This window comes from Pseudopipra pipra, chromosome W (genome assembly GCF_036250125.1).
Source record: "Pseudopipra pipra isolate bDixPip1 chromosome W, bDixPip1.hap1, whole genome shotgun sequence".
Lineage (NCBI taxonomy): Eukaryota > Metazoa > Chordata > Aves > Passeriformes > Pipridae > Pseudopipra > Pseudopipra pipra.
Genome location: NC_087580.1, coordinates 24,484,279 through 24,498,655, shown reverse-complemented (window position 1 = coordinate 24,498,655; position 14,377 = coordinate 24,484,279). Strand labels below are relative to the sequence as shown.

The window sequence follows — 14,377 nt, the reverse complement described above, 5'->3', positions numbered from 1 at the left end:
TGTATGACGGTGTTCCTACGGAATACAGATGGAGTTCATCAGGTGGATGCTGCCTGCTCCCAGAGCCTCACCCCAGCATCCCTGGCAATGTGGGGCCTGCCCCAGTGGCACACGCTGTGACCCACTGCCTTCTCACCGGCCCCTGACTCTTGGTTACAAACTTGGGGTTGGAGAAGAAGCCAGTTCTCTGCAAACATGCACTGCAGGCAATGCTGGAATAGACTTGAGCCCTTCAAAATCCATCAAACTATTTGATAATGAAATACATGTAATCTCTACAGGAATTCAAAGTCCTCTAGAGGATGGCCACAGCGGTTTGCTGATAGGTCGTACATCAACCTTTGCACTAGGTGTGTGTGTACTGCCTGGAATTATAGATGCCAACTTTGTGGGAAAAAGAAAAATAATGCTGTGAAAAAAGCTTGCATCCAATTACAATCGCAGGCCCTGAGAAGCGTACAGCCACAGTTCATCTCTTTGTTTTGGACTTGCCAATCACACTGTGGGGCTGAGATGCTTTGGGACAATGGGGACTTGGTCTCACTACAAATTTGTCTTAGAGACCACTGAACATCAGCTGGTCCCCGCCCTAACCTGGATGACTGATGAACCGGTGTGGGTGGATCAGTGGCCGCTCAGAAAGGACAAGCTGCAACATCTTCAAGTGCTTGTTCAAGAACAACTTTCGGCAGGACACATTTGTGCTTCTACCACTCCCTGGAATTCTCCAGTGTTTGTGATGCAAAAAAGAAGTGGCAAGTGGCATCTATTGCACAATCTAAGACACATTAATGAAGTCATCAAGCCAATGGGAGCTGTCCAACCAGGCCTGCCTTCGCCATCAGTGCTGCCTCAAAACTGGCCACTTACTATCATTGACTTAAAGGACTGTTTGTTTTCCATTTCTTTACACCCCAGAGATGCAAGGTTTGCTTTTTCAGTGCCATCTATTAACACCAGTGAACTGCATGCTCGCTATCACTGGAAAGCCCTACCTCAAGGGATGAAGAATAGTCCAGTCATATGTCAACTGTTTGTGTCCACTGCGCTGTCACCTATACGTCAGCAGTATCCAGAAGTCTGCATATATCACTACAGGGATGACATCTTAATCTGTGCAGCTAATATAAAACTAATGCAAAGAGCCCTCAAAGCAACAATTGGCAACCTATGGCCTTCAAGTGTCACCAGAAAAAGTACAAGAATCTCCTTGGCATTACCTGGGATGGAAAATAACCCAAACAGCCATTCATCCCCAGCGTGTTTCTCTGTCAAACTCAGTGCAAACCCTCAATGATTTGCAAAGACTGCTGGGAGCTATTAACTGGCTCAGATCTATTTTGGATATTTCCACTGATGAACTCTGTCCATTGTTTTGCCTGCTTAAAGGAGATCCAGAACTAACTTCGCCCAGACAGGTAACACCAGAAGCTGTTACTGCTTTGCATGCTGTAGAGCAAAACCTCAGTTCCTGCCAGGCCAGTCACCGTCTCTTAGATGAGCCAGTGATATTAGTTACCTTGAAGGGACTCGCTCAACCTTTTGGCCTCTTGGGCCAGTTGTACAAGAACAATACTCAGTTTTGTTTATGGGAATGGGTTTTTCCAGCTCATCAGTTTTCTAAAACAGTAACGACTCAGCCAGAAATGATATCACGCATATTTCAGAGAGGCTGCATTAGATGCTGGGAATTTGCAGGGTGTGACCCACATACTGTGTATTTGCCAATGACAACAGAGCATTTACAATGGCTAGAGAAGGCTAGTTTTGAATTTCAAACTGCCTTAAGTGATTTTGCAGGTCAGCTAAGTATTCACCTACCTGCTTGTTCTTTTTTACAGAGTTTAAATAACCTTCCTTTGAAGCTGAGAACACACTGCTCCCCTATTCCTTTAACAGATGCACAAACTGTCTTTACTGGCGGTTCAGGAAAAACGGGAAATGGAGTTGTAGTGTGGCAGAAAGATAATGACTGGTAACAGGATATACATCATGTGGATGGGTCACCACAGTTTGTAGAATTATCAGCAGTAATCTGCACACTTACACTCTTTCCAGGACCTTTAAACACAGTTTCTGATTCTCAGTATGTTGTGGGAGTGGTTCAACAAATTGAACACTCCTATCTGAAAGAAGTCAATCATGTGGCACTGTTTGCCCTATTCAAGAAATTACTGTTTGTAGGTGAAAAGAGGCAATTTGCATTTTTCATCATGCATGTGCATTCTCATACCTTGCCTCCTGGTCCAATTTCAGGAGGTAATCGACGTGCTGATGCACTTGCAGGACCAGTAATAGTACCTCAGTGATTTGAGCAAGCCGAATTGTCACATCAGTTTTTTCATCAAAATGCAAGGGCATTAAAAAGACAATTTGATCTCACATCAGAGCAAGCTCATTCTATCATAGCATCCTGTCCAGACTGTCAGCTAATCACTCCCATTGCTCCTGAAGGAACCAACCCTCGAGGATTGGAACCCCTGCAGCTGTGGCAAGCAGATGTAACACACATATCCTCTTTTGGCAAATTGAAATATGTACATGATTCCATTGACAAGTTTTCAGGATTTCTAGTAGCTACAGTTCATTCTGGGGAGAAAAGCTGGGATGTACAATGTCACCTCCTTAGAGCCTTTGCACACATGGGAGTACCTAAGCAAATTAAAACAGACACTGGACCTTCTTATATGTCCAAACACACAAAAGAATTTTTTCAACAATGGGGAATACAACATCTAACAAGTATTCCACACACCCCCACAGGTCAGGCTGTAATTGAGCGTGCACATTGCTCACTCAAAGACATGCTGCAAAAAAACAGAAAAGAGGAAGTTCAGGTTTAACTCCCCAGGAGTGTTTAAATAAGGCTTTATATGTGCTTAACTTTCTAAATAGAATAGTAGGAGATCTCTCTGCAGCACAGCATCACTTTGTCCCAGCACATGTTTCCACAGAGAGGAAGGCAGAAGTAATGTTCAGAGATCCAGTTACTAGAGAATGGCAAGGTCCTTGTCCCTTAATAACCTGGGGAAAAGGTTATGCTTGTGTCTCCACAGATCGAGGACCACGATAGATACCTTCACATTTCGTGCGACCCTACCTTGGATCATCTTCATAACAACAGCCATGCCTCCTGACTGGACCACCTTTGTCACCCAGAACGTCTGCGTGACACTCGCCAATGCAACCGGGACTGACACATTGTGTTTGTCTGTGGCTGCCCCAACTGATCCGTTCCATACCTCCTTAGTAGGCCTTCCTTTCAATTGCACCCAGTGGATTACCTTTCTACACCAGTACTTGCCACAATTCTCTAACCTTCACAAGGCACAATGTGCCAATAACCAAAACCTTGAAAATAATTTTCCTTGAATTCCAATAGAACCCCAAGAAATTAATGTCATGGGCAGTCTGACTGCACCTTTCTGTTTTCAATTTGATCCCTCAGATTCAAATTCAAATCGTTATTTGGCAATTGGCGTATCTCCTTCTGGAACATGCCAAAATGCTCGTTTTTGGTGTAAATCACCCAATTCTACAGTATTAAAATCAGAGGCGACACCTCTTGGCTTGCCCAATGGTATTTTTTCAATCTGTGAGCCACGAGTGTGGAAAGGTATTCCCACTAGAGCAAAAGGAGGACCATGCACATTTGGAAAATTAACACTGTTTAACCCTCACAAATTACCCATAAGCACACACATTCCAAAGAGGCAAAAAAGATTTGTGCAACGATACAATAAGAATTGCAATTCAAGAGTACATATCTGGGGCCCAGATGAAAGAGTATTCTCCAGTCTTGTAGCTGGAACTGGAACAGCTCATGCCTTGACCACCTTGGATTGACCAGGCTGCTGGTTTGCCAAGTTCAGCAGCTGACGCCTTACTAACCGATGTCAGTTCAATCAGGAAAGCCACTTTGTAGAATAGAGCAGCCATTGATTTCTTGCTATTGGCTCATGGACATGGTTGCAAAGATTTTGAAGGCCTTTGCTGCATGAATCTTTCTGATCACTCAGAGTCAATTCATCAAAGCCTTGCTCAATTAAAAAACGTAACAGTGCAGCTTAACGCAGAGAAGGACCAAGGCTTAGACAGTTTGTTTAGCTGGATAGATATTTTTAACCTAGGTCCAAAACTCAAGAAAGTTGCCATTGTAGCTGTAACTGGAATTTTTGTGTTTTTCTGTATTTTGCTTAGTGTGCCATGTTTTCTTTCTTGTGTGTCACGTTTGGTTCGCTGTAGCTTTGCACAAGTTTTAGTGTTTCAATTAGAAAATAAAAAAGGGGGAATTGGGGGAAACCAGATGTGTTCAGGCTAGGGAGCCAGAGGCAGCTGCCCAGCAAGAGGCCTCAGAGATAACACTGGAATCCATCAACCAGCCTTCGGCATGCTGTGAGAGTGAGAGAAGAAGCTGCTGACTTCAGCAGAAGGATACCTGTGATGAACACCTGCTACCACAGTTAAAAATGAGAGAGAAGAGACTGCTTAAATTAACCCCACTTATAAAATATTAGATATAATATTTAGAAATATTTAATAGCCAACAACAGTATAAAAGTTTAAAACTGTGCCAAAATAAATTTAAGGCATCGGCAGGTTGGGACCCAAAAAGTGTTCAGAGAGGACATTGAGGATTGAGGGGAAATGGGAAAGTGGGAGAAACAGGGACAAGGGTGGAAAAGGGGGGGTGGTCTGGCAGGTCCCACGGTCCCATGGGGGTCTTTGGGCACAGGGGAGCTGGGAAAGGGAGGTGGCCCCCTGAGCTCCCAAATTCCTGTGCGGTGCTGGGGGCTGCTGGATGCAATCTCAGCCTTGGATTATGCCAACATTTTCAGATTAGAGGAATTACAGAGGTGCGATTGAACCACTTCTGTCCCCCAGGTTTTAATGATGGCAAGTCAGATCTGTTGATAGAAATGAGTTATTTAGGGTTGCAAATGATCAGACAAAAGGTCTTCAGCAGAATTATGCACAATATACACACTAAAACTACCAGGAGTACAGGATAAGATAGGACAGTGCTCTACACTAAAGCAATTGTTGAAGCAATTCTACTAAAGCTGGCAGAAAAGCAATAATTCTTAATTAAAGATGGATGGAACTCCCCCAGACCAACGCTCGTGGGGAGATCTCTGCTCTCAACCTCCAGGAGTGACCATGGGGGGTCCCCAGCCAAGGCAGGAATCTCCACACACCTCCCCAGGAAGGGTCCTGTTGGAAGAACCTGCCCCTGGGAAAGGGGACTGGCCCTTTCTGGTCGAAAGGGATGGACTGACAGTCACTGGACTCCAGGGGTTGCCTCCCCATCAGGGGGTTCATTGGGGGTGGAAGCAGCGGCCAAAGCTCTTCCCACAGTCAGGGCACTCGAGGGCTTCCCTTACCGGTGGGTCCATTGATGTGTGGTCAAGTTACCGCTCTGGGTGAAGCTCTTCCCACACTCCCCACACTTATAGGGCCTCTCCCCGGTGTGGATGCGTCGGTGCCTGACAAGGTGGGAGTTCTGGCTGAAGCCCTTCCCGCATTCGGTGCAGCGGAAGGGTCTCTCATCTGTGTGTGTCCGGTGGTGCAGGAGAAGATCTGAGCTGGTCTGAAACGTCTTCCCACACTCCAAGCACTTGTAGGGCCGTTCCCCAGTGTGGATGTGCTGGTGCTTGAGAAGGTGGGAGATCTGCCTGAAGCTCTTCCCACATTCCCCACATGAGTAGGGCCGTTCACCAGTGTGGATGCGCTGGTGTTGGATCAGGTTGGAGTTGTTCCTGAACCTCTTCCCACATTCCCTACACATGTAGGGCAGTTCCCCGGTGTGGATGCGCTGATGGGTGAGGAGGGTGGAGCTTTCCCTGAAGCTCATCCCACATTCCCCACACGTGTAGGGCCGTTCCTCAGTGTGGATGTGCTGGTGGGTGCGGAGGTGGGTGCGCAGGTGGGAGCTCTGCCTGAAGCTCTTCCCACATTCCCTACATGTGTAGGGCCGTTCCCCAGTGTGGATGTGCTGGTGGCTGAGGAGCATGGTGCTTGTCCTGAAGCTCTTCCCACATTCCAAGCATCTGAATGGCTTCTCCCTGCTGGGAGGCTGCTCAGGGACCACCAGGTTGGAGCTCTGCCTCAGGTTCCGGCCGCCTTCCCTTTCCTCCTCAGAGCACCCTGGGCTGGCTTTGGAGCCCCTCCTCCAGGAGGATCTCTGGGCCTTTTCCTCCCCGCTGCCTTCCTGCGCCGGGGAGCCCTTCAAAACGGCCTCTCCCACCAGGCTCTGCCGGGGGGATTTGTCCTCCGGGCTCTCCGTCCTCAGCTCGGGGCCTGGGGCAGGAAGCAAGAAGGACAGGGAGGGGATTTGCCTCCGGCCCACAGGGAAGGCCAAGGACATCCCCCCAACTCCGGCCCCGGCAGGACGGCGGCGCCAGCGGGGTTGTCCTGCAGCCAGGGCCATGCTCGGCTGACAGAGCCAGCACAACACCCGCCCAAAGGGACACTGACTGCCTCCTCACCTGCCTGGGGAGCCCGTGGCATCTTCCTCTTCCTCGCAGCCTCCTCCTCCATCCGCCCAAGCTTTGGGAAGGAGAAATCCTGATGGGGGGGAAAACAAGGGCTGAGCGCGTTGGCTTGGGCGTTCCTCCTGGCCAAGTCCATCTCTAGAACTCACCAGGCATCCTGTGTCCATAAAAACCTCCAAAACACCAAGATTCAGCCCAGAAAAACCCAAACCACTAAGATTCAGGAAAAAAACCCCTAACAAATAGCGAGATGAACCCTCCAAACTGCAAAAAGTTAAAGTTTAGCCAGAAAATACTCCAAAATATGAAGATTCTGCCAAAAAAAAAAGGTGTTTAATTGGGAGGATGAGGGGAGTGAGGTCATTTTATGAGCACTTGATTGAGTTGCTATATATTAATAAAGAGCTGTATTAATGTAGTGTCACTTAAAACTCATCAGGGCTGTTCCTTGAGCTTATCTGGCCCCCTGCCAGTCCAAGGTTGTTTCTCCAAACCACCAATCCAAGTGTGCCAAATGCCCTGGTTGGTCAGTGCTGGCTGGGGCAGCGGGCACTCAGTGAGGGGATGAGAAAACTGCACCCGAGGCTGGGCTGAAAGAGGCTTCAGCACCACTTCTGATGGCCTGGGGGCAGCATCTGGCTTCTCCCAAACAGAGAGATGGCACTTGTTCCTCTGCAGGGAGTCAAGGGCAGGAGGGTGACTCCTGCTGCATGGATGGAATGGCAGAGGATCCCTTGGGTCCCCAGGATGGATCAGCACTCGGGGATACAAATTGCCCTGGGGCTCAGGATACAGCTGCCAGCACAGATTTCCCTGTAAAGTCTACAGTGAGTCAAGCTCTGGAGAGTAGATTGTGCCCCATGGATGGGATTGCAGAGGGTCTCTCAGGTCCCCAGCAGGAATCAGCAACCAGGAATAGACACAAAAGGCCCCCCAAAGATTTCTGGGGGAGTGTCCTGGAGGGAGGGGACAGTGTCACCCCACCAGGGTGGGGCTGGCAAGTGGGAGGCTGCTCCAGGGCTCTGCAAGAGGCCTCGTGCTCTGCTGGGCCCCAGCACTGGCTGGTCCCAACACCCCTGGCTGCCCCCGGCCCTGGGCAGCTCTGCTGCCACAGGCTGTGCCCTCACCGTGGCCCTGCAATGGCCCTGCCTGTCCCTCACCCGGGGCCCTGCCCACATCCCTGTCCCTTGGCTCTCTCTCTGCCAGCTCAGTGTGGGGCACACGGGCTGGGGGTCCCTCCCAAGCCCCCGGGCAGCCGGCGTTGGCTGGGGGGATGTGAGGGCTGGGCCTGCTCAGCACAGCCCCGGCCTCGTGCCCAGTGCGAGGCCTCGTGCCCAGTGCGAGGCCCAGGCCTCTTTCCTGCCCCACACAAGACCTTCCCGGCCCCCCCAGGGCTCCCCTGCTGCTGCCTCTGCTCCTGGCCCTGCCTTTGCTGCTCCCTTGCCTGGGGCAGCGGCTGCAGGGGGGGATGGCAGCAGCTTCAGCTCCACGGCACTTCCTGGGGGGAGCTCAGCCCGGGGGGACAGGCAGGGACCTGATGGGGATGGACAGGGGCCCAGCAGGGACAGCCAGGGCCTGCAGGGGAAGGCACAGGGACAACCTGGCCCCCCACGGCTGTCTCTGCTCCTCCTTGCAGGCTCCGTGGCCAGGCACAGTTTGTGTTCCTGGGTGCCCACCATCTCAGCACTTGCAGCCGCTCAAATCAGCACCCGCAGCTCTGCAGCAAAGCCCCAGCTCACCTGGCACACAAGGGATGGAGACAGCACCTTCTCGGGGATGGGCACTCACAGCTTCGTTCCTTCCCCACCACGGGGCTCTCCTTCCTCAGCAGCACCTCTGCTTTATTCTCAGGCTCACCTCCGGGTCACTTCTCAGGCTCACCTCAGGGCCTGGGCTCAAGGACAGAAACCTGCAGGGAGGGGAGATGATGTGCAAGCTGAGGGCTGCCTGCTTGCACTGGCCTCTGGGCTTCTTTCTCCTTCTACAACCATCCCAGAACTTAGCCTGCTTTTCTAACACCGCACATTTACAGACTCATGGTTGGGCTTCGCGAACGAAGATTTGGGAAGGGCTCTACCCACGTTTGTTGCAAGTGAGTTGGTGGCTGAAAAGGCCAATACGAGATAGGCATGTCTGGTTGCAAAAGGCACAACAGAAGGACTCCTCAGATGGTATATTCTGCAAGGCACGATCCTTTCTGTGTTGCCTTTACAGACTAACCTTGGAGATATATATGGACAGACATCTCTATCCCCCTGGGGATGGAGCCTCAAGCATGTGCTGCCACAGGAATGGCAATCAGAGAATCACAGAATCAGCTGGAAAAGACCTCTGAGATCATCAAGTCCAACCCTTGATCCAACCCTGCCATGCTTTCCAGACCATGGCACTGATGCCACATCCACTCTCACCTTCAACACCTCCAGGGACGGGGACTCCACCCCCTCCCTGCCCAGCCCATTCCAAGGCCTGATTACTCTCTCAGCAAAAAATTGCTTCCCAATATCCAACCTAAACCTCCCCTGGCACAGATCCAGACCCAGCCCTCTTGTCCTACTGCTGCTGCCTGGCAGAACAGCCCCACCCCCACCTGGCTCCAACCTCCTAGCAGGGACTTGCAGAGAGTCAGGAGGTCTCCCCTGAGCCTCCTCTTCTCCAGCCTCAACACCCCCAGCTCCCTCAGCCTCTCCTCATACCATTTGTGCTCCACTCCCTTTCCCAGCCTCGCTGCTCTTCTCTGCACCTGCTCCAGCCCCTCCAGGGCCTTCCTGAGCTGAGGGGCCAGAGTTGGACACAGCACTCCAGGGGTGGCCTCACCAGCGCTCAGTCCAGGCCAACAATCACTTCCCTGCTCCTGTTGACACACTCTTCCTCAGCCAGGACACCATCCATTGGCCCTCTTGGCCACCTGGCCACACTCTGCCTCCTGTTCAGCTTCCTGTCCATCCCCACTCCCAGCTCCCTTTCTGCCTGCCTGCTCTCCAGACACTCTGGCCCCAGCCCGGGGGGCTGACGGGGCTTCTTGTGGCCAAAGGGCAGGACCCGGCCCTTGGCCTGCTTGACCCTCATCCCCTTGCAATCAGCCCATGGATCCAGCTTGGCCAGGTCCCTCTGCAGAGCCCTCCTGCCTTCCAGCACATCAACAAACCCCCAGCTTGGTGTCAGCTGCAAATTTGCTGATGAAATGCCTGGTTCTGCAGGAGCTGCAGATGCTCAAGGGGCAGCAGGACCAAGTCAGGGGCCTGGGGGAGCTGGGGAGGGGCTTTGGGGATTGGGGGTACAGACCAGGACAGACCAGTACAGACCAGCAGAAATCAGTACAGACCAGTACCTCCACACTGCTCCCTGGATCTCTCCTGGAGCCGGGCCATGTTGTCGTGGGACATCTGAACACCCCCCAGTGTTGTCCCAGTACAGCCCAGTGCCCGCAGTACAGCCCACTGTGTTCCTGTCCCAGGGTGCCAAGTGATCCCTTGTGGGGGTGTTGGAAAGGATTTGAGGGGGGGGGTGGGGGAGATCTGGGGGGGTTGGATGGGGATTTGGGGGGCTTTGGGTACATTTAGGGGAGTTAAAAGGGTCTTGGAGGGTTAGAAGGGATCTGTAGGGGGAGGGGATTAAAGGGAAATGGAGGTTAGGAGACATTTAGGGGGGAAAGAGGAGGGGCAACACCACAAACAGGTGAGTCCTGAGACTCAAAAGTCATGGATTCCCCTCAGAAATCCATCCCTGGACTCATCGAAACCTCCTCAAGGACACCCCAAATCCCCTCAGAGACATCAACCCCCCCCCCCCCCGGACCCCTAAACCCTCTCAGTGACCTGCAAAACCCACCTGGGACCCCCCAAGCCCTTTCAGGGACCTCAAAAACCCTCTGGGACTCCCAAAATCCCCCTAGAAATCCCAAAACTGCTCAATCCCAAGACCCTCTCAAAGACCCCCAAGACCTCTCGATTTCCTCGGAGACTCCAAAACTCCCTCAGGGATTCCCAAACCCCTTCAGGGACCTTCAGCCTCCCCCCTAAGTCTCCTCAGGACACCAAATCCCCTCACAGACCCCCCAAAACCTTTTCAGAAACCGCTAAAAGCTCCTAAGGGACCACAAAACCGCCTCAGGGACCCCAAAACCACAGAACAGCAGAAAAGCTTTCTGTAAATGAAAGGGCGAAGTCTGAGAAGGAGGAGACCAAGGAAAAACTGAAGCAAAGCAAAAAAATCATACTGGCCCTTGCAGCTTTTCCTTTACCTTTTTCTCACTTTTCCTTTTTTGGGGTTCTTTTGTTGGTTGGGTAGTTTTGAATGTTTTTTCCGAGGCACTTTCCCAGCAACTGAATCGACCATCCGGGTTCTTGGGAGGCCCCCCGGGCCCCGCAGCCCCCGAGAGGGTTCCAAGGCCCTGCGCTCTGACCCTCGGGAACCCCCGAACCCCCGCGCTAAACCCTCCCGAGCCCTCCAGCCTTTCCACCCACAGCCGCGCTCCCCGCAGCCCCCGAGGGGATCCCCAGACCCCGCTCTCCCGCACCCCCCGCCAGCTCTTACAGCACAATGCGGGCCCCGCCGCCATCAACGATTCCCGGCAGTCAACATGGCGCTCTGCGCGCGCACCGCGTTTAGAGAACACCGCCGCAGCCAATCAGCGCGCCACGCCTCCGCGAGGCACCATGGGCGTTGTAGTCCTTGCGGCGGGTCATAGCGGCCATTTGCACGTGAGCGTAGTGAGGATAATAAGTTTTTCGATTTTCTTCCTTTTCTGTCTTTTCTTTTTTTTCCTCTTTTTTATTTTTTTCTGCTTTCTTTTTTCCCCTTTTTCCTTTTTTCTTTCTCTTTTTCTGTTTCCACTTTTTTTCTTTTTTCTCTTTTTTATTATTTGTCTCATTTTTTCTGTTTTTTCTATCTTTTTTCTCTTTTTTTCCTCCTTTTTTTTTCTTTTTCTTTTTTTTTTCCATTGTTTTCTATCAGTTGTATTTTCAAGGAAGACTTAAAGACATATAAAAAAAAATCTCCATGTACATGGCTTACAACAGATATTCTGGCATTGTTCCAGGTTCCTGAGGATTCCCAAGATCACAAACACGAAGACACCAAGGGTGGAAGCCAAGCAACTTTATCCTGCCCCTTGCCATAGTGTTCAATCCACACCCAGCCCTGGATTTCTGGAAAGCCGCTGGGCAGAAACAGGAGATGGAACTGGTGCTCAGCAGCAGGGGCAGGCAGGCCCTGCACCTTCCGTTAGAGGCACTTCAATTATCCAGGAGATCCAATGGTTCCAGGGCTGTGTGTCCATTCTTCAGCCATCCAGCCCTGGCGCGGCTCCGGCGCCGCCGCAGCCAAAAGCAGCCCCGTTTCCCAAAAGCGCCGTGAGGAAGGACGGGGGTGGAAAACCCCCGCTGGAGGTAAATGAGCACCATTAAAGGCAGGAGAGAGACCCCCCACCGCAGGGAGATTCCCACGAGTCAAGGTAGGAGACAGAGCCCTCAGCAGAGGCCCTAAAGCCCCGTTAGCGGGGATATCAATAGGCTGAGCAGCAGAGCAGATACAAATGGCAGGGAATACATTCTCCTTCTCCCCAAAGACGTCATCCAACAAGTCTAAAAGCTGCATTTTCAAGGTGTCCAAATTTAAATAGAACATTGCCATCATTGTCCCTTTGTCCCTACATCAGGCTCTGTTACTCTCCACGGCTGCATCAAAGGAAATGTTCCTTGCTTATCCCTATTGATCATCCATGACTTTCTGTCCTTTTGTTCCATGAGGGTCCACAGTGTAACAAGGTCCCTTTGGGCCCATAAGGCCCTGCAGGGTCACAACGGCCTCTTGATTCCATGAGCTTCCACAATCTCCAAATGTTCCTTTAGTTCCATGAGGCCCTGCAGTCCCTGAGGTGGTGATCGGAGCCGTCTGGGGCACAGGGACACAAAATGAGGGAGTTTTCCATTGTGGGGGAAGGAAGGAGGGAGCAGCAGAACTGGCCCCTTGGACACCTGGCAGGCAGGCTTTGGCTGGAAGTTGGTGATGGGGAGCTGAGTGAAGCCCCCACAATCCAGGAGGAAATGGTCAGGGACCTGCTCTGCCAATGAGACCCCCACAAGTGCCTGGGCCCACATGGGATGCAGCCAAGAGTCCTGAGGGAGCTGGAGAAAGAGCTGGCCAAGCCACTCTCACTCATTGCCCAGCAGTGCTGCACAACTGCACAAGTCCCAGCTGACTGGCAACAAGCAAATGGGATGCCCATCCCCAGGAAGGGCCAAAAGGAGCATCTGGGGAACTCCTGGCCTGTCCCATTGACCTCAGGACCGGGGAAGTCCATGCAGCAGATCCTCCTCAGTGCCATCCCATGGCACGGGCAGGACAACCAGGGGATCAGGCCCAGCCAGCGTGGGGTTGGGAAAGGCAGGTCCTGCCTGACCAACCTCATCTCCTTCTCTGACAAAGGACCCGCTCAGTAGCTGAGGGAAAGGCTGGGATGTGTCTCTCTAGAATTCCAGAAAGCCTTTGGCACCATCTCCCCCAGCATCTCCTGCACAAACTGGCTGCTCATGGCTTACCCAGGGACCTGTTTGCTGGGTGACAAAGTGTCTGATGGGCCAGGGAGTGGTGGGGAATGGAAGGAAATCCAGGTGGGGCCGGTCACTAGTGGGGTTCCCAAGGGCTCAGGGTTGGGGCTGCTCCTGTTTAACACCGTTCTTGATGATCTGGGCCAGGGGATCGAGTGCCCCCTCAGTAAAGTCGTGGACAACACCAGGTTGGGTGTGAGTGCGGATGTGCTGGAGGGTAGGAAGGCTCTGCAGAGGGATCTGGACAGGCTGGATCAATAAGGCCACGTGTCAGGCCCTGCCCTTGGCTCCCAACAACCCCCTGGAACGCTCCAGACTGGGGGCAGAGGGGCTGGAGAGCTGCTCAGCAGGAAGGGACTTGCGGGTGCTGCTTAACAGTGGCTGGATATGAGCCAGAGTGTGCCCAGGGGGGCAAGAAGGCCAAGGGCATCGTGGCCTTTGTGGAGAAGAGTGTGGCCAGCAGGAGCAGAGAACTGATTGCCCCTCTGTGTTGGGCACTGGGGAGGCCCCACCTGGAGTGCTGTGTCCAGTTGTGGCCCCTCAGTGCAAAAAGGCCCTTGAGGGGCTGGAGCGTGTCCAGAGAAGGGAACGGAGCTGGGGAAGGCTCTGGAAAACATGTCTGCTGAGGGACGGCTGAGGGAACTGGGCTGGTTGAGTCTGGAGAAGGGGAGGCTCAGGGGGGACCTCGTTGCTCTCTACAATGACCTGAAAAGAAGGTTTTAGTGGGGTGGGGGTTGGTCTCTTCTGCAAAGCCTTTAGTGACAGGAAGAGAGGAAACGGCCTTAAGTTGCATCAGGCGAGGCTCAGGTTAGATGTTAAAAAAACCTTTTTCCACTGAAGGAGTGTTCAGGCATTGGAACAAGTAGCCCAGGGAGGGAGTGGAGTCTCTGGAAGTGTTCAAGTCTGTGGTGGGTTGACCTTGGCTGGACACCAGGTGCCCTCCCAGCTGCTCTATCACTCCCCTTCCCAGTGGGACAGGGGAGGGAGCAAGGTGGAAAAAAACAACTTGTGGGTTTGGATAAGGCAGTTTATTTAAAGCAAAAAGCAAAGCGATGCTTGTGCACGCAGAAGCAAAAGACAGCAGGGTTTGTTCTCTGCTTCCCATGAGCAGCCATGGTCAGCCACTCCCGAGGAGCAGGGCTTGGGTACCTGTGAGGGTTCCTCAGCAGGCAGCCATTAGACAATGAATGCCCCCCTCCTGCTCTGTGCCTCAGCTTTTAGAGCTGAGCTGACCTCCCATGGTCTGCAATGTCCCTTGGGTCAGTTGGGCTCAGCTGGCCTACTTGGGTCCCCTGCCAGGCTCTTGCCCTCAGCTAAGGAAGGAATGTCCCA

The 14,377-nt window shown here is 52.4% G+C and overlaps 1 protein-coding gene across 1 annotated transcript; it reads right to left on the bottom strand.

The window, feature by feature from the left end:
- Positions 1–4,906: 4,906 nt before the first annotated feature.
- On the bottom strand, positions 4,907–6,469 carry LOC135405368 (zinc finger protein 239-like). Its single transcript, XM_064640056.1, has one exon. The coding sequence runs from the start codon at positions 6,428–6,430 to the stop codon at positions 5,381–5,383; it is 1,050 nt and encodes a 349-aa protein (XP_064496126.1). The 5' UTR covers positions 6,431–6,469; the 3' UTR covers positions 4,907–5,380.
- Positions 6,470–14,377: the final 7,908 nt, after the last annotated feature.